The 15,415-nt window shown below is 39.2% G+C and overlaps 1 protein-coding gene across 12 annotated transcripts in view; it reads right to left on the bottom strand.

Moving 5' to 3' along the window:
* ABI1 (abl interactor 1) overlaps positions 1-14,869 on the bottom strand; it is an 80,168-nt gene extending 65,299 nt beyond the window's left edge. For 6 of the 12 annotated variants that reach the window (XM_065921013.1, XM_065921017.1, XM_065921022.1 and 3 more), the window contains exon 1: positions 14,606-14,867. In XM_065921013.1, coding sequence (XP_065777085.1) covers positions 14,606-14,722 — 117 coding nt within the window. In that variant the 5' untranslated portion in view covers positions 14,723-14,867. Of the gene's footprint in view, positions 1-14,605 lie in introns of all 12 variants that reach the window. The other 6 variants (XM_065921015.1, XM_065921019.1, XM_065921024.1 and 3 more) reach the window with 3 other exon arrangements.
* Between the last annotated feature and the right edge of the window lie 546 nt (positions 14,870-15,415).

The raw sequence follows: 15,415 nt of genomic DNA, 5'->3' as shown, positions 1-15,415 counted from the left end.
AATGTGGTTTCTCTGTTTTCCAAGGTGGGAAATACTACACTGGTTTTCTACAGTTTAAGGACAGTAATTCAGGGATATTTTTGACTGAGCCTTCTATCTCCCCCACTACCCTCCCTGGCAACTGACACTATAAAAATCAAACAACTTTCAGCTCTTTCAAATGTGCCCTGGTGGGACTTCCCTGCTGGCCCAGTGGTTAAGACTCTGAGCTCCCAATGCAGGGGGCCCAGGTTCAATCCCTGGTCAGGGAACTAGATCCCACATGCTGCAACCAAGACCTGGTGCAGCCAAATAAATGAATTAAAAGAAAAAACAAAAACAAATGTGCCCTGGTGTGCATGTTGTACTTACTACTTAGATCCCTTGCTTCTTAACCTCCCCTTCCGTGTTACTCATGACTCAGACAAACTCACGCTATGAGGCATTTCAAACTTCCCTGAAACCCCCAAACAATGCACTGTTCCTTAAAATTCTCTCTAAAGAAAAAAAAAAATTCTCTCTAAAGGATCCTTTCTGAAAAGGACAGTTCTCAATCCACGTGTAAGTCACACATATTTTGAAGATATTTATACACACACACATAAAGCGATTCTAAGTGTCTAAAAATGCAGCGATCTGTAACAGGAGATTATGACAGAACATCAAAGTTAACATTAGAAGGAGAAACGTGCCCCTCGCCTCCTGACACAATAGTACACAGCCAGAGAGAACTCAGGGTCCTTCCCTTTTCTCTCTCCTGCTCCCCACTGCTGCCCACACTGCCAGCTAACATCAAGCCTTATTCCTATTCTCCAACCCACTGCTCTGCCAATCAATTCAATTGTGGAGGAGGAAAAGCTGGAGTGTGTTGGAACCAACTGTGTACTAACGACTGAAAAAGAGAAGGTCTATAGATTCACTTCTGTGACTGCAAATTAGTTTCTGTGGGCGTGCCAGCTTTATGCTGGAGAACGGTTCCAGGTAAAATAAGTCATCTCTGAGTTCTCCCTTTCCTATCCACCGTATCCCCTTTACCAAGCTTCCTGATTCTTCTGGCACCTATTACCTCCTTTTCTCTCTTAACTACAGGTATCTCAATTCAAGAAATACCCTTTATGTGTGGACAGATGCAACTGTCCCCTACCTGGTCACCCTGCATCCTCCTCCTCTGAGAAAAAGTGGAAGGACACAAAAACTGACAGCGGTTGGGAGGAGGGGTGAGCAGGCATATGGGAAGGAGGAGGAACGGGAACTTTAGGTTCTGCTTTGACTGCAACTGAATTATCAGACTCTTACAGGAATCTTTTCATTACCTAGATACTCCTTAAAAAAAAAAAAAAAATGCTGCCTGACATTTGTTCTTTCCATACGCAAAATGCTACTGACTGCCAAAACTAAAATCAAAAACCTTTCGAAAGCAACAATTTTCTTCTATACAGAATGTTTCCTCTTCCCTAAATTTAAGGCTTTATAACCTTCAATGATCTGTCATATAACTATACTACATATAATATTGACATCACAACACCTAGCAAAGAGTCTTTTACAGAGTATGCAATTAATAACTATTTGTTGAGCATGAAATAACTATTTGTTGAGTTACTTTTAATACAGCTCTACAGCCTCAAACACTCTTCCTTCTAGCAAAGAAAAATAAGTAGTCACAGCCTATCACAATGATTCTAGGCACTAGAAAGTTCAGATAATTCACCACCACTCACAACCATCGAGCAAGACCAGCCTCCCCCCATCTCCTCTTGAGCTCCTTCCAATCCATACGTACTCCAGCCTGCTTCCAATCTGTTCTCCACTCTAAACATGAGTCATCTTTAAAAAGTAAAAATGATAATGTCACCCCATTGCTTAAAATTCTCAATGTCTTATCAGCTTCAGAAAAAAAGACCAACACCCTTAGCACAGCCTATAAAACCATAATGATCTGGTCCTCACCTAACTCCCCTCAGATCACTATCCCCTCTTTGCTCACTATACTCTAGAGCACAAGGGTTTATATTAATAACTCATTCAAAATCATTCTGCTTTCCCTCACCTTTGGGCCTGCACATACAATGCTCCTGGTTCCCTCCGGTAGGGACAGCCCTGTTCCTTCCCTCACAACTTCTTGGTTAACTATCAATACAGTCACCCTTCAGATCTCAACCCCAGCATTACCTCCGTGGTATTCCAGGCTAGGTGGAACCACCTGACAGGACACTCTCATGTCAGCATGTGTTTCCCCAGATAAAATTTATTACAGTATGTGATTTGATTAGTGAGGGAGGCAGAAATTATAGCTGATTTGCACAATACACTCAGGGCATAACAGGCAGTCAAAAATTGCTGAATAAGTGAATAGGGGACAAACTAATATATTCTGTAATACAATGAAGTACATTACATATAATTATGCATGTTTCATTTTACTGGGCATTCCTAGGGTTCCAAACTTAGAAACTTGTAAAAATCTGCCTATTTCCTTTAGGATTTTTATGGCATTCTCTGATTATTCTGAAAGAATGGGAGTATCACCAGTCTGTCTCCCTAAGCAAACTCTGAATATGATTGATAATTAATTTTAATGAAACATGGAGCTGAAAACAAAAAGATTTCTCAACCTTTATGAAAAAGAAATGGATTAACCCCCCAAAAAATTTTTTATTAAAAGTATAAAAAAAACCTAAGAGGAAAAATGCCAGAGAAAGAGCTGAAACAAAAAGCCAGTTTTTTTTTTTTTTTAACGTTTTCTCCCACTCTAGTTGGGTTCCTTTTTTTTAAAACATAAATAAATTAGTACAGAAAAGGGATATATGTACCATAGGTAATACCAACAACAGATTTCTTCAAATCGAATTTGGAACATACTCAAATTAGAAAAAAATTAAATGATTACTATAAACAATTTAAGATCAGTGTTTCATATTACTTCATAAAAATCATATAAACAACTTCCTATTAATCAAATAAATTTATTCGAACAAATTACCAAACTTTTGGCATAGGCAAAATTTGGAGAAAACAGATATACAAAACTAAAACTATTTGAAAATTAGTGCTGAAAGGTAAAATATACAGAGGAAAAAATAACACCCAGAATATAAGAAACTAACAAAAATGATTAACAGAGTATATACTGTATTAACAGAATTCCTACAGAAGGAACTTTAAATTTTTTATGAGGTATTGCACAAGCTTTTAGTCAGAGATGCCCACTACAGACAGTGCTATACAATGATATTTAAAATTCAGACTCCCAGCATTACCTTAAATGGAAGATGTTAAGCCTACTAAACCAAACATTCATATTGAAGTTTCTCCAAGTGTGGTCTGCAGGCTACTGAGGACCCCTCACACCATTTCAGGAGATTCACAAGGTCAAAACTATTGTTTTCATGATAATACTAATGCTATTTGCCTTTTCTTCTGACATGATGTCTTTTTTTTTCTTCTGACATGATGTCTTTTAATATTCTGTGTGACAAAAGGAAAAATACTTTCAAATAATTCTGCTGCATTCTAAGTATAATAGGAAAAAGCACTTGTGCAAGCTAAATAAGTCATTTTTCCATGGAACTTCAAAAAACAACTTTAAAAACTACATGCTACCTCAAAAAACAACTGACAAACTATGGTTAATCATACTGGACATTTGGCAGACATCTTCCTTAAAGTGAATGAAGTAAGCCTATCATTTCAAGGAAAATTTTTGTTTGTTTTGTTTGGCAATGTTTGTTGCCAACAGTAAAATTCGAACTTTCAAGTAAACATTAGAATTTTGGAAACCTTTAATCCACCAATGTGAGCTTGGAAGCTTTTCAATACTTAAGACTCATGAAGATCTGCAGTGATATTAATGAATGTGATTTTTTTTTTTAGTATCCTGTAATGGAATGGGTCAACATTCAGAAGGATCCACATAACCAAGTGAAAAAATATTTTCCATCAAAATGACCCATGCAATGATTTTTAACATACTGGAGTATAAAATGTTGACACTGTTTCAGAGTCCACACTGCAACAAACCATTAAGAACTATTATCTGAGTTTCGATACAATATCAAACAAAATTATCCATAGCTCTATACATGGACTATTAAAATACTTCTCTCTTTCAAACTACATAACTGTATGAAGCCAGATTTTTCCCATATACTTCAACCAAAATAAAGTATCACAATAGGTTGAATGTGGAAGTAGATATGAGAATTCAGTTGTCTTCCAGCCACACACTAAAGAGATTTGGAGTCATGAAACTATGCCACTCTTTTCAAGCTTTTTTTTGTTTTGGAAACCTATGAATATTTTTCAAAAAATTACTATTTATATCATTTATGTTAAAACCTATCACATGTCATTTTAAACGAATTAATAAATGTTTTAAATTTCTCCATTTTAATTTTTGATACAGTACATACTGATAAATATAACCCATCTAAAAAACATTCTCTGGGGTCCTTGGCTTCTTTTAGGAGTACAAAGGATTCCTGAGACCTTTACGTTTTGGTACGGTTGATCTATACTGTGAATAGATAAAGACGTTCTAATTTAACACAATCTCACTTGTATTTTCTCTCTTCAGCCAAGACTGAACCTATTTATTCAATGTCTTGATATCTTAGTTATGACAAAGTAAACATTTCAACATACAAAACAAAAGGAATAAGTGGAAGTAAATCAAAGGGTTTTTTAGAGGAAACTGAAAAAATAACTCAGAAACAAACTAATGAAAAGCACCGGATTTACAAGACTAAAAAGTCAGAAGCAAACTAATAAAAACCATCAGAACTGTAACTTTGGACATAATCTAGTTTAAACTCATCCTTTTACAGAAGATAAGAGTTAGCAGGAGAAGGAAATGGCAATCGACTTCAGTATTCTTGTCCTGGGAAATCCCATGGACGGAAGAGCCTGGTGGGTTACAGTCCATGGGATTGCAGAGAGTCAGACAGGACTTAGTGACTAAATAACAACAATAAAGGGTTAAAGGTTGGTTAAAATACAACTAATCCGTGATAGAATGAGGATGAGAACTAACCTTCCAGACTCCTTGAACAGTCCATGTAAACTTTCCAGAGCTTATATACCAGGCAATGGGCAGGCACTGGAGATGTGGGAATGAACAAGACAAACCTGGTAAAGCTGCTTCCTTAGATGGAGATCAGCATCGTGTCAAACAAATGTAATGAGTGCACAGAGGAAACACACTGGATTCTAAGGGAGCACTGAACGGAGTATAAAGTGAGCTCATAGGGAAGAGGTCTCTAAGAAAGTAACCTTGTTACTGTCATCTACCAACATCCTCATCACTCCCTCCTTCGCTAAGGACTCACTAATTCATCACCATTCCTATCATTATTCTTAGTGATGTCAACATTCACTCAGATAATCCACCCCAAACCGTGGCCTCTCAGTCTCCAGACTTCCTGAACTAAAACATTTTCTTCTTCATCACTGTCAAAACCTCCCATGGTCATCACTACTACTTACACCATTTTCAAAAATCTAGATTTTTAAAAATCCTGTGTTCTGAATATCCAATTTCTTCTTCTATCTCTGCAGTTCATTTGCTCTAACACCTCAATTTCAACAATCCTTAGATTTCACAGGACTTCCCATTAACTAATCGTCCCAGTTTTTCATTATCTGCTTCGCAACTAAGACGTGCTCCAAGTATAAAAAACACATCAAATTCCAAAGACGTGGTACTTTAAAAAGAATATAAATATCTCATTAACAAACTGTGTTGATTACTTCTTGAAATAATTATATTTTGGATGCACTGAGTAGATAAAATGTTATTAAAATTAATTTCAACCTATTTCTTTATACTTTAATATGGCTATTATAAAAATTTTAAATCAGATATGTGGCTCACATTCTATTTCTGTGAGGCAGTGGTAATCTATTCTGTGATGACTCCTAAATATGGACCTCTACCTCTGACTCCTCCTCAAACTCGAGGGCCACCTACCCAGCCTACCTGCTTCACTGTCGAGTCTAAGGTGGAGGGAACACACAGCCACAAAGGGCGCTCGCCAGCCCCTGCCCGCGCAGCCAACACTGCAGGGGGGAAGTAACTCCTGCCCGGAGTCATCCTTCAGCCCCCCTTCCCTCATACCCACAGTCCGTCCACCAGCAAGCCCTGCTCAGCTCTGCCTTAAAAAAGCCAACCTCTCCCCTGAATTCCTCACCCCATAACAAAGTACAAGCAATTTTCATTCTCTGCCCGGACTAGTACAGTAATACCCTTCCTCCTGGAAATTCTGCTCTTGCTTTCCCTTCAGGATGTTTTCCACTCAGTAGCCTGAATGATTCTTTCAAAAAGTAAATTAAGTACTGCAATGATAACCGCATCACACCTGCAATAAAATCCAACCACTTTTCAAGGCCTACACGTGGTCTGACACCTGACAATCTCTCTGACCTCTCTCTCACCAGTCTCCTTCTCACTACCCTGTAGACATAACCCTTAGAAAGATTTTTCCCATCTCAGAGCCTCTGAACTTGCGTTTTTCCTAGATCCTCACAGGGAAGACACCCTATCCTCCAGGTCTCATTTCAAAGGTCATCTCCAGAGAGTATCACTTCCTCCTGCCCAATCCCAGTTTTCTGCATCCTGTCACCCTATTTAACTTTCCAAACAGCACTTCTCCTCATGTGAAAGTCTTTGTTTTGTGGGGAGGGGGGGGGGAATCCTCTGTCCCCTCTCCTCTATAATGAAAACTTCCTAAGGGGAGGAACTTGGCCTCACTATTTTATCTGTGTTACCTGGAAGGTACTCAAAAGATTTTGATCAAATGAAGAATGATTAATGAATGCAGTAATTTTTCACCTGAACTACAAGACCTGACACATAAGTGATATTTAGACCAAAAGGAACAAGTTTTCTAGTTAGAGAACACCATTTGCAAAGGTAGAGAAGAATGAAATTTCAAAAAACTGAAAGGACGTTATGACTGGTAAGACTAGAGCAACGGGATGAATGTAGCAAGACTAGAAAGACAGGATACATACCATATATGGCCTGATAGGCCTCACTGTGAGACTGCATATTTATGAAGAATCACTGACTAACTTTTAAGCAGGAGAGTGACATGATCAGATTTCCATTTTCAAAGTGCCAGTCAAACCACAGAATGGATAATGGGGATGTGATCAGAGGGGATATGTGGTAATGTAAAAACAGAAGTTAGAGCAGGTGTTCTAAGCTTTACAGTAAGGTAGTACAATGGAGACAGAATAGACTAATTTAAAGAGAGATTTATACAGTAGGGTAGTACAATGGAGACAGAATAGACTAATTTAAAGAGATATTTAAGAGGAAGAATCAACAGGACGTGGTACAGATCAATCAGTAGTAGTAGTTGGGTAAGGAGGTGCCAGGGAAGCATAATGGAGGAGCCAAGAGATAAATAAACAAAATGTGGTATAATATATATACACTAGAGTATTACTCAGCCATGAAAAGGAATACAGTACTAACACATGCTACCAAGTGAATGAACCAAGCTTGAAAACATTATGCCTAATACAAGTCAAACAGACACAAAAGGCCACATACTGTATAATTCTGTTCATATGAAATATACAGAATAAGTAAATTAATAAAGACAAGGCAAATTGGTGGATCCCAAGTGCTGGGGGCAGGGTGGTTGAGATGGGGACAAACTGCTTAACAGTCTCAGGATTTTCTGAGGAGCAATGAAAATGTTTTAGAATACACTGAGGCAGTGGTTGCATAACATTGAATGTACTAAACACCACTAAACTGTATACCTTAAAATTGCTGGTTTTATATTATATGACTTATAGTTCAATCTCTAAAACTGCATTATGAAGCAAATAATATAGCTATAATCTAATGAATCTATGGCAGGAGTTACTAACAAAACTGGTTGTAAATTTAAAATATACTATTTTAAAGCTCTCTACTCCTTACTGTCATAAATAAATTATAGTAACATTCATTATCTTTTCCCCCACATATAGCAGTTGTGCAGTGGATTTAATAAGACTTTTATCTTGTAGAGATACATACTAAAATATTTATGGATGAGATGATATGTCAAAGATGGACTTCACAAGAACAATAAAGAGACAGGAGAGGATGATAGATGGCCATGAGTTGGCAGTCATTAAAGCCAGATGATGAACATGTGGGGGTATCATTATATCATTCTCTTTATTTTTGAGTACATTTGAAATTTTCCATAATGAGTTTTAATTACTACACTAAAAATTAGTAAAATAGACTTCGGGGCTTCCCTGGTGGCTCAGTGGTAAAGACTCCACCTGCCAATGCAGGAGATGTGAGTTTGAACCCCGATTCAGGAAGATCCCACATGCCATGGAACAACTAAGCCCATGTGCCAAACACACATAACATTCCTTAGGATGTTTTGGTTTCAGGTTTTTTTCACAAATACTAGTTCACTACCAACTGTATCTCAGAAAATTTCATTTTGTAAATGAAGAAAAATGGTAAATTAGTTAAGCGTACCTATTTGGGTACATTAAAAAACTTCAAGTCTCCTTTCTATGGAATTAAAGTATATGTCAGCTATTTGCTTTAAAAACAAAATCCAGTAATCACCATTTTCCAAGACCCTTATCTTCTTAATTTTGTACTTTTAAAAAAAAATCCCTTATTTTTAGCATGATGTCTTATTAAATAAATATTAAGGTCTAAAAAAGTTTTAGCCCCAGGGCTTGACTATTTTTCTTCAAAAACGAAGTCATAACTTCAGTAAAAATTATAATCAACACTAAAAGGCATTAGAAAAAATACACAGCTCCCCCCAAATTCAAACTTTAAATGCTCCAAACTTCGAGTTTAACTATGACTTCGCCTCACTTTCTCTACTACCACTACTTTCATGGAATTGCAGTCTACATACATCTCTCCTAATATTTGACTCAACCTCTTATCCCAACATTAGCATCTTCCTCTCTGGCTAACACATTCTTGTCTGTTAACTCACAAATGTCTAATTCCTAAAATATAATTTAACCTAAGATAAAGGGTTATCCTAAATAGCCATAGAGGGACTGCCCCGGCCATCCACTGCTTAAGACTATGCTTCCACTGCAGATCTCTCTTCAGGGAACTAAGATCCTATATGTCAATAAATAAATAAATAGCACTGATCAGAACTCAAATGGCCCAAACATCTTTCTACTTTAAGGAGTATTAGCATTCTTCACCTATCAGAACCAACTGGAGAAAGCAGACACATAGAAGAGGAATTAGAAAAGTGTTCTTATTTGAAGGGATTATTTCAACAATTTTCTAAAACAAAAAAAAAAAACTTCTCTCCAAAAGACAAAAAGAAGCTAAAACTGAAGATCTAATCACAGACCAGAACTAGATCACAGAATCACATGTAAAGTTCTTAGTGGTGCTGTAGTTACAAAATGAAAAAAAGATGTTTGTTTTAATACAAACATTCAAATGATATACAGCCCTAAAGAATATTCAGTACTCTTGAGAACATTAGTAAGAACTGATATAAAACTCCACTCTTATGAATGGACTTTCATTAAGACCTAATATGCAAGGTCAGATTCTGCCTGTTTAATGGCAGCACTGTGTTCGTTGCTCGGTCATGTCCAACTCTTTGAGACCTCATGGACTCCTCCGTCCATGGGATTCTCAAAGCAAGAATACTGCAGAGGGTTGCCGTTAATGTTCAATTAATGTTATGACACAATATAGGTCAATCTAGCAAAATAACTGAGGATCTTCCATAAAATTACATAAAATTCCATTTTATTTTGTTTATTGAGACATAACTGACTTATAACACTAGTTCCAAAAAAAAAAAAAACCCCACTAGTTTCAGGTGTACAATATAAAAATTCACTATTAAAAAAAAATTCACTGTTATTTGTATATACTGCAAAATGATCACCACAGCAAGCCCAGTTAACCATCACCACAACTTTACGATTTTTTTTTCTTTCTTACAGTGAGAACCTTTAAGATTTGCACTCCTAGCAATTACACAACATTATTAACTAGAATCACCATGTTGTGCATTACTAAACCTTGTTTAATTCACATATTATACATTTCCAAACCACATCTCTAAATTTTCAAACCACTGTTTTACTCAAACTTTCAAGTGCAATTAAGATTTTTACCATTTCTAACCTGTCCTCATCTCTGCAATCATTCTGTCTTTACCTGAACACAATTTGTGTGGAAATCAGAACTACTCCAAATATTTCAAGAAGTTTTTTGTTTTGTTAGGCTCAGAGGTTAAAGCATCTGCCTGCAGTGCAGGAGACCCGGGTTCGATCCCTGAGTCGGGAAATCCCCTGGAGAAGGAAATGGCAACCCACTCCAGTATTCTTGCCTGGAGAATCCCGTGGAGGGAGGAGCCTGGCGGGCTACAGTCCATGGGGTCGCAAAGAGTCAGACACGACTAAGCAGCTTCACTTACCTCACTTACTTACTAATTTTTCTACAAATTTCCTTATCACAATCACAAAGCTGATTCAGAAGAGGAAAAAAAGGCAAAAACACACAAGAAAGGAAAAGGGACCAGTGAGCTCAGTGAAAAACTAGCCTACAATTCCTGTAATTCAATACTTCAAGTGCCAAAGCTACTATATTTTGTGATTCAGGCAAGTTCCCAAGTTACAAACATACCTGTTCTTATATAGCAACTTGGAACTCAGAGGAAACAACAGTAAAGTAGTTGTGAGGATCCCAGATACCACCCACAAGAGTCTGTTTATTTCATGATATTTCTGGACTCATTCGCATCTCTAGACAGTGTGATATTGAAAGAGTATGGCTTTTAGAGCCTGTCAGAGTTAGAGAAATCCTGACTGCCAATCCCTAACTGTATGATAAAACAAAAATTGATTTACATTTTCCAAGTCCTAATTTCTTCATCTGTAAGAGAATACTGTTTATCACAGAGTTTTTGCAAGGATTAAAGATAATACAAATCAACCAGCAAAGACTGTGACAGAGTAGGTACTCAATAAGCAGAAACAGGTGTTTGACTTCCCCTTTCTATTACCCTCTTCATACATTCTTTTTATCCACTTAGGATACAGAATCAGAAAATCTGGGTTTGATTCCAGGCACTATCCCATACATGATATGGAACTTTAAGCTAGGTATTCAATGTCTCAGAACCTCAGATTGCTCATTTGTTTAAAAAAGAAAAGGAAAGGAGAAAGAAAAAGATCATAGAATTACTGTAATACCTAAGTGACATCACTTTATAAACTGGAATAAACTATAGAGTACCAAAAGAGTCAGTTTTTACCTACTCCAGAGTGCTCCCACTCAAAAAATTACCTGCCTTCCAAGATTATGAGTCTAATGAGCAAATGAATACAAACTAACATCACAGGTAGAGGAAATCAAGCTAAACTAAGTAGCTCACTGATGGTATCCCCTCATCCTCCCAGACGTCAGGATATACTTGTTGACCCAAAAGAAGTCCCTATGGGGGGGATTCCAGAGGAAAAAATTAAAAAGTTCAGCTCTAAGAAAGACTTTTCTGTCCTTACTCAACCTATGCTGAGAAATCTTTCGTAAGCAGTTTCTGCTCCTTTTCACTTATATCTCCTTCCTACTCCCCCAGAGTCCCTATGACAAACGCAGTATGGACTCTGAAGTGGAGTGCAGAGAACTGGCCAGAACAAATGAATTCGAGTTGAACAGTGACTGTCTTTGACATAACCACTAGAAAATTCAAACTAAAGCTAGAAAAAGGCAAAGATTTTTCTTTATGTCTAAGTAAAATACACTTTCTATTTATTTTGAATACTAATTTCCCTTAAGAAATTCCAAAAGCCCTGTCCTTTTTAAAAGACAGAGGACTCTTCTGACGAGTTTTGTTATTAATAATAAAATTTAATAAAGTCAACAGGACCAAAAGAGCTAACAAAGTGCTCAAGGACTCAACTGCACTACAGCCAAAAGAACTTGCTAGCTAAACACCTTACCAGAACTGTACTTCCAAAGTGTAGGAAAGAAACAAAATCAAAACTAAATTCTCAGGATAAAAATCACTCAGGCAGTAATGTAACTCACCTTGGGTATAAAAAAATTCTCAAAACACCAGTGACCATATACTTTCTCCAAGTGAAGCTATGTTTACACAGGGTGTTGGCCATTACCCAAACAGTCATAGAAAGGATAAAGAGAGATCTCAAAAGACATCCAAACAGATATTTCCAGTACTATTTTATTTGTCCCCTCTCCATAGCACCATGGCAGATCACAAAACCAGCTACCACCACATCAACTCCCACCAAGTGCACGTCGTCTTTGGAGCCTGTCTGAGACTCCTGGGAAAGCAGCTAGTGACCAGCTTCCTGAGCCCACAGCTACAAAGATAAACACTGCTGAGCGTGAATTTCATCCTCCCCCCCCTCCCCCCCCCCCGCCGGGTACTTCTGAGTATCTCACTGGTGTTGAGGATCACCAAAAATAAACAACTTGGAGCCAGTGACAGTGCATCTTAGCACCATGGTACTAACATGCTTAAAAGACTACAAGAGAAACAGAATGATTTATTTATTTATAACGAAATTTTAGTGCTTCAAAATTACATGATGGTAGCAAGAAGAGAAAAGAAAAGGGGTCAAGGAAGGAAAAAAAAACAAAAAAACAGCACACAACTACCTGAACAAGAAATAGTCAACAGACAGGTCAAAACACGTTTGCATTGGCCAACACGTAGCAGTTACCACACCATATATTTGTCAGATTTCCCAACATGCAAAACAAAAAGAAGCCACCCCTTCATGAAGAGCCTGTCTGCTGACTTCCACAAAGAAATGACTTCTCTAGAATGTGGGTAATTTAACTTCCTGCGCTCTTCCTTTGGCTTTCAAAATCTTTAATATCTGCAGCAAACTGAGATTGACCTCAATTTTAAGGTTCTTCATATGAAATTGAATAAAACGTGTTTTTAATAACATTTTATATTTAATAACATTTAATATTTTTTTCTCCCTCCCTCTATTTAATATTTTTAATAAACTGTCAGTGTTTCTGTTTGAAAACTATATTCACATTCCTACTAGATTTAAGAATATTTTCTTAAAAGCCAAATATAAAGTTTGCAAAAACAAGTAATACAGTGGTTGTGGCAGGCACTCAACAAGTTTATCAGTGGAATTTCTAAAATAAAAGCCTGTAAAAAAAAAAAAAAAAGCCTGAAAAAATTTATGAGATAAATTCCTAGTAGTGCTACTGAAAATACGATGTTACTAATATGGGAATTGAGAAATATTCAAAATATTCTGAAAACAGTATCTCCTTCTAAAAATAAAGAGGAAAAGTATTTGCCAACACAGAGACGATTGGTTCTTAAAAATGATAATCACATGGGATGCATTTCTATAAATACTTTAGTTCTCAATTGCAATAACTCCAACCTTTCAAAGCACGTTTGGGTCATGCCTTTCCACTAACAAGCAAGTTTTTGGTGCCATTACATAGATACAAAGGACTCTGCTACTTTTATTTGCTTCTACTGCAAACTGTTAAGTTTACGCAGTTAAAGATCTACAAATTAAACTATCACACAACATAATTCACTTTCAATCATTAAAATAAAAGCAAACAACCAACCCTGCCATAGAAAAGTGACAAGAATTTTCTAATAAATTTTCAGTAACATATTTGACGTTACAGTTCTAGTTCAGAGACTCATTCTATACATGCACTTAGGGTGGAAAGAGGCAAACCTCAAGAAAAAACAGCAACCGGAGATTATACCGTTCTATTTTTACTTAAGAAGCCACCAGTTCAAGAACTTTTAGGGAAGAGAGAATATTCAAGCCATTTTTCCAAGTAGTTAAGGATAATTTGTGTTTTACACTAACGACCGCCCTAACAATCTCTAGCATATATTGTGGTGGGGGCGGAAGTGAAATTGATGAGAAGGGAAAAACACCCGACTTGAAAACCGACAGGCAGGCAGATTTACAAACCTTCAATTAAAGGGAATTCGGAGGTTAACTTCTCTACGCCCTCCCTCGTTCCCCACCCGCTTCCTCCTCTCCTCGGGGAGGTCTATGTGATGTGACTCATGACCAATTTTTTTAAAAAAATAAATAAATAAAAGACACACCCTCTGGGCTGAAACTGACATAATCGCCCCCACCCCACCCTCCCCCGATGCACCCCCGCTTCCCCTCCGGCTCCTGCCTCTCCTCGTCCCGGCCCTCGGCTCTCCTCTTGGTCGGCCGCTCCGAGACCCTCGGCCGGCGGCGGAGGACTCCGGGACGGAAGCCCAGCGGGTGGAAGGCGGCTGGAGGGCAGCGCGGTCCTGGGGGCCGAGCCCGCGCGGGAGGGGGACAGCAGCGGGGCGCCGGGCTGCGGCGGCCGCGGATCCGGGATCCCTCGCCCATTTTCTCTCTCGGCTTCTCGGGGTTTCAACCACCGGAGCCACTTCCTGTATCACAGCCCGACTTCCCCGAGCCCGGCCGCTCGCTATCTACCCCGGCTGAGCTTGGGGTTGGCTTTGGGCTTTGGGGTTGCCGCTGGGGTTAGGCAGTTCCCCACCCCGCCCAGTGGGCTGGTCACTCGGTCGGCCGGTGGCGGGTTCTTGGCCCAGGCGGCAGCGCCCGGCCGCCCGCCCGCGCGGCTCACCTGTATGTAGTTGTTTTCACAGTAGTCCGCTACTCGGGTCAGGTTCTGGTAACTCTCAATCAGCGCCCTCTTGCCGGACGGGATTTCCTCCTCTAGTAACATCTGCAGCTCTGCCATTTTCCACCCCTCCGCATCGCTTCCTCTCGCGTTAAAGAGACAGAGGCAACAGCAAGGTCCGCGGCGGCTCCGAGCACCTCACAGCCCGGATACAAACCGCCTGCCCGCCCTCCCGCCTGGTATTGTGGGACAGCACCTCCTTCTCTTCCTCCTCACTTTCTCCTCCCGCCTCCCCGCACTTCGCGCAGGCGCGGCAAGCTCGTCCTCTCGCGAGCTTTCCTGCCTTTCCCTCCCGCTTCCCCGGACCGTGGGATTTCCACCCCCCGCTTTGGCATGGCCTTCTGGGAATTGTAGTCTCTCACTTGCTTGCGGCCCATCAAAAGCGCATGCGTCCAGGGAGCCTCCGAAAAAGACCCGGGAGGAGAGCAATACAAGAGCTTGGAAAGAGGGTGGAGGTTTAAATCCGAAGTTTCTTAACAGCTCCGGGAGATGGCGCTACAGGGTGATTCTAGAGAATGAACCGGGATCCCCGAGAAGGCTGTGAAGCTTGGCAGAATTTGGTTCTCTAGGAATCAGATTTCATTCTGACAAGGATTCAGTTCAGTCGCTCAGTCGTATCCGACTCTTTGCGACCCCATGAATCGCAGCACGCCAGGCCTCCCTGTCCATCACAAACTCCCGGAGTTTACTCAAACCCATGTCCAACAAGTCGGTGATGCCATCCAGCCATCTCATCCTCTGTCGTCCCCTTCT

This window comes from Muntiacus reevesi, chromosome 2 (genome assembly GCF_963930625.1).
Source record: "Muntiacus reevesi chromosome 2, mMunRee1.1, whole genome shotgun sequence".
NCBI classification, from domain to species: domain Eukaryota; kingdom Metazoa; phylum Chordata; class Mammalia; order Artiodactyla; family Cervidae; genus Muntiacus; species Muntiacus reevesi.
This window is presented reverse-complemented; position numbering and strand designations above follow the sequence as displayed.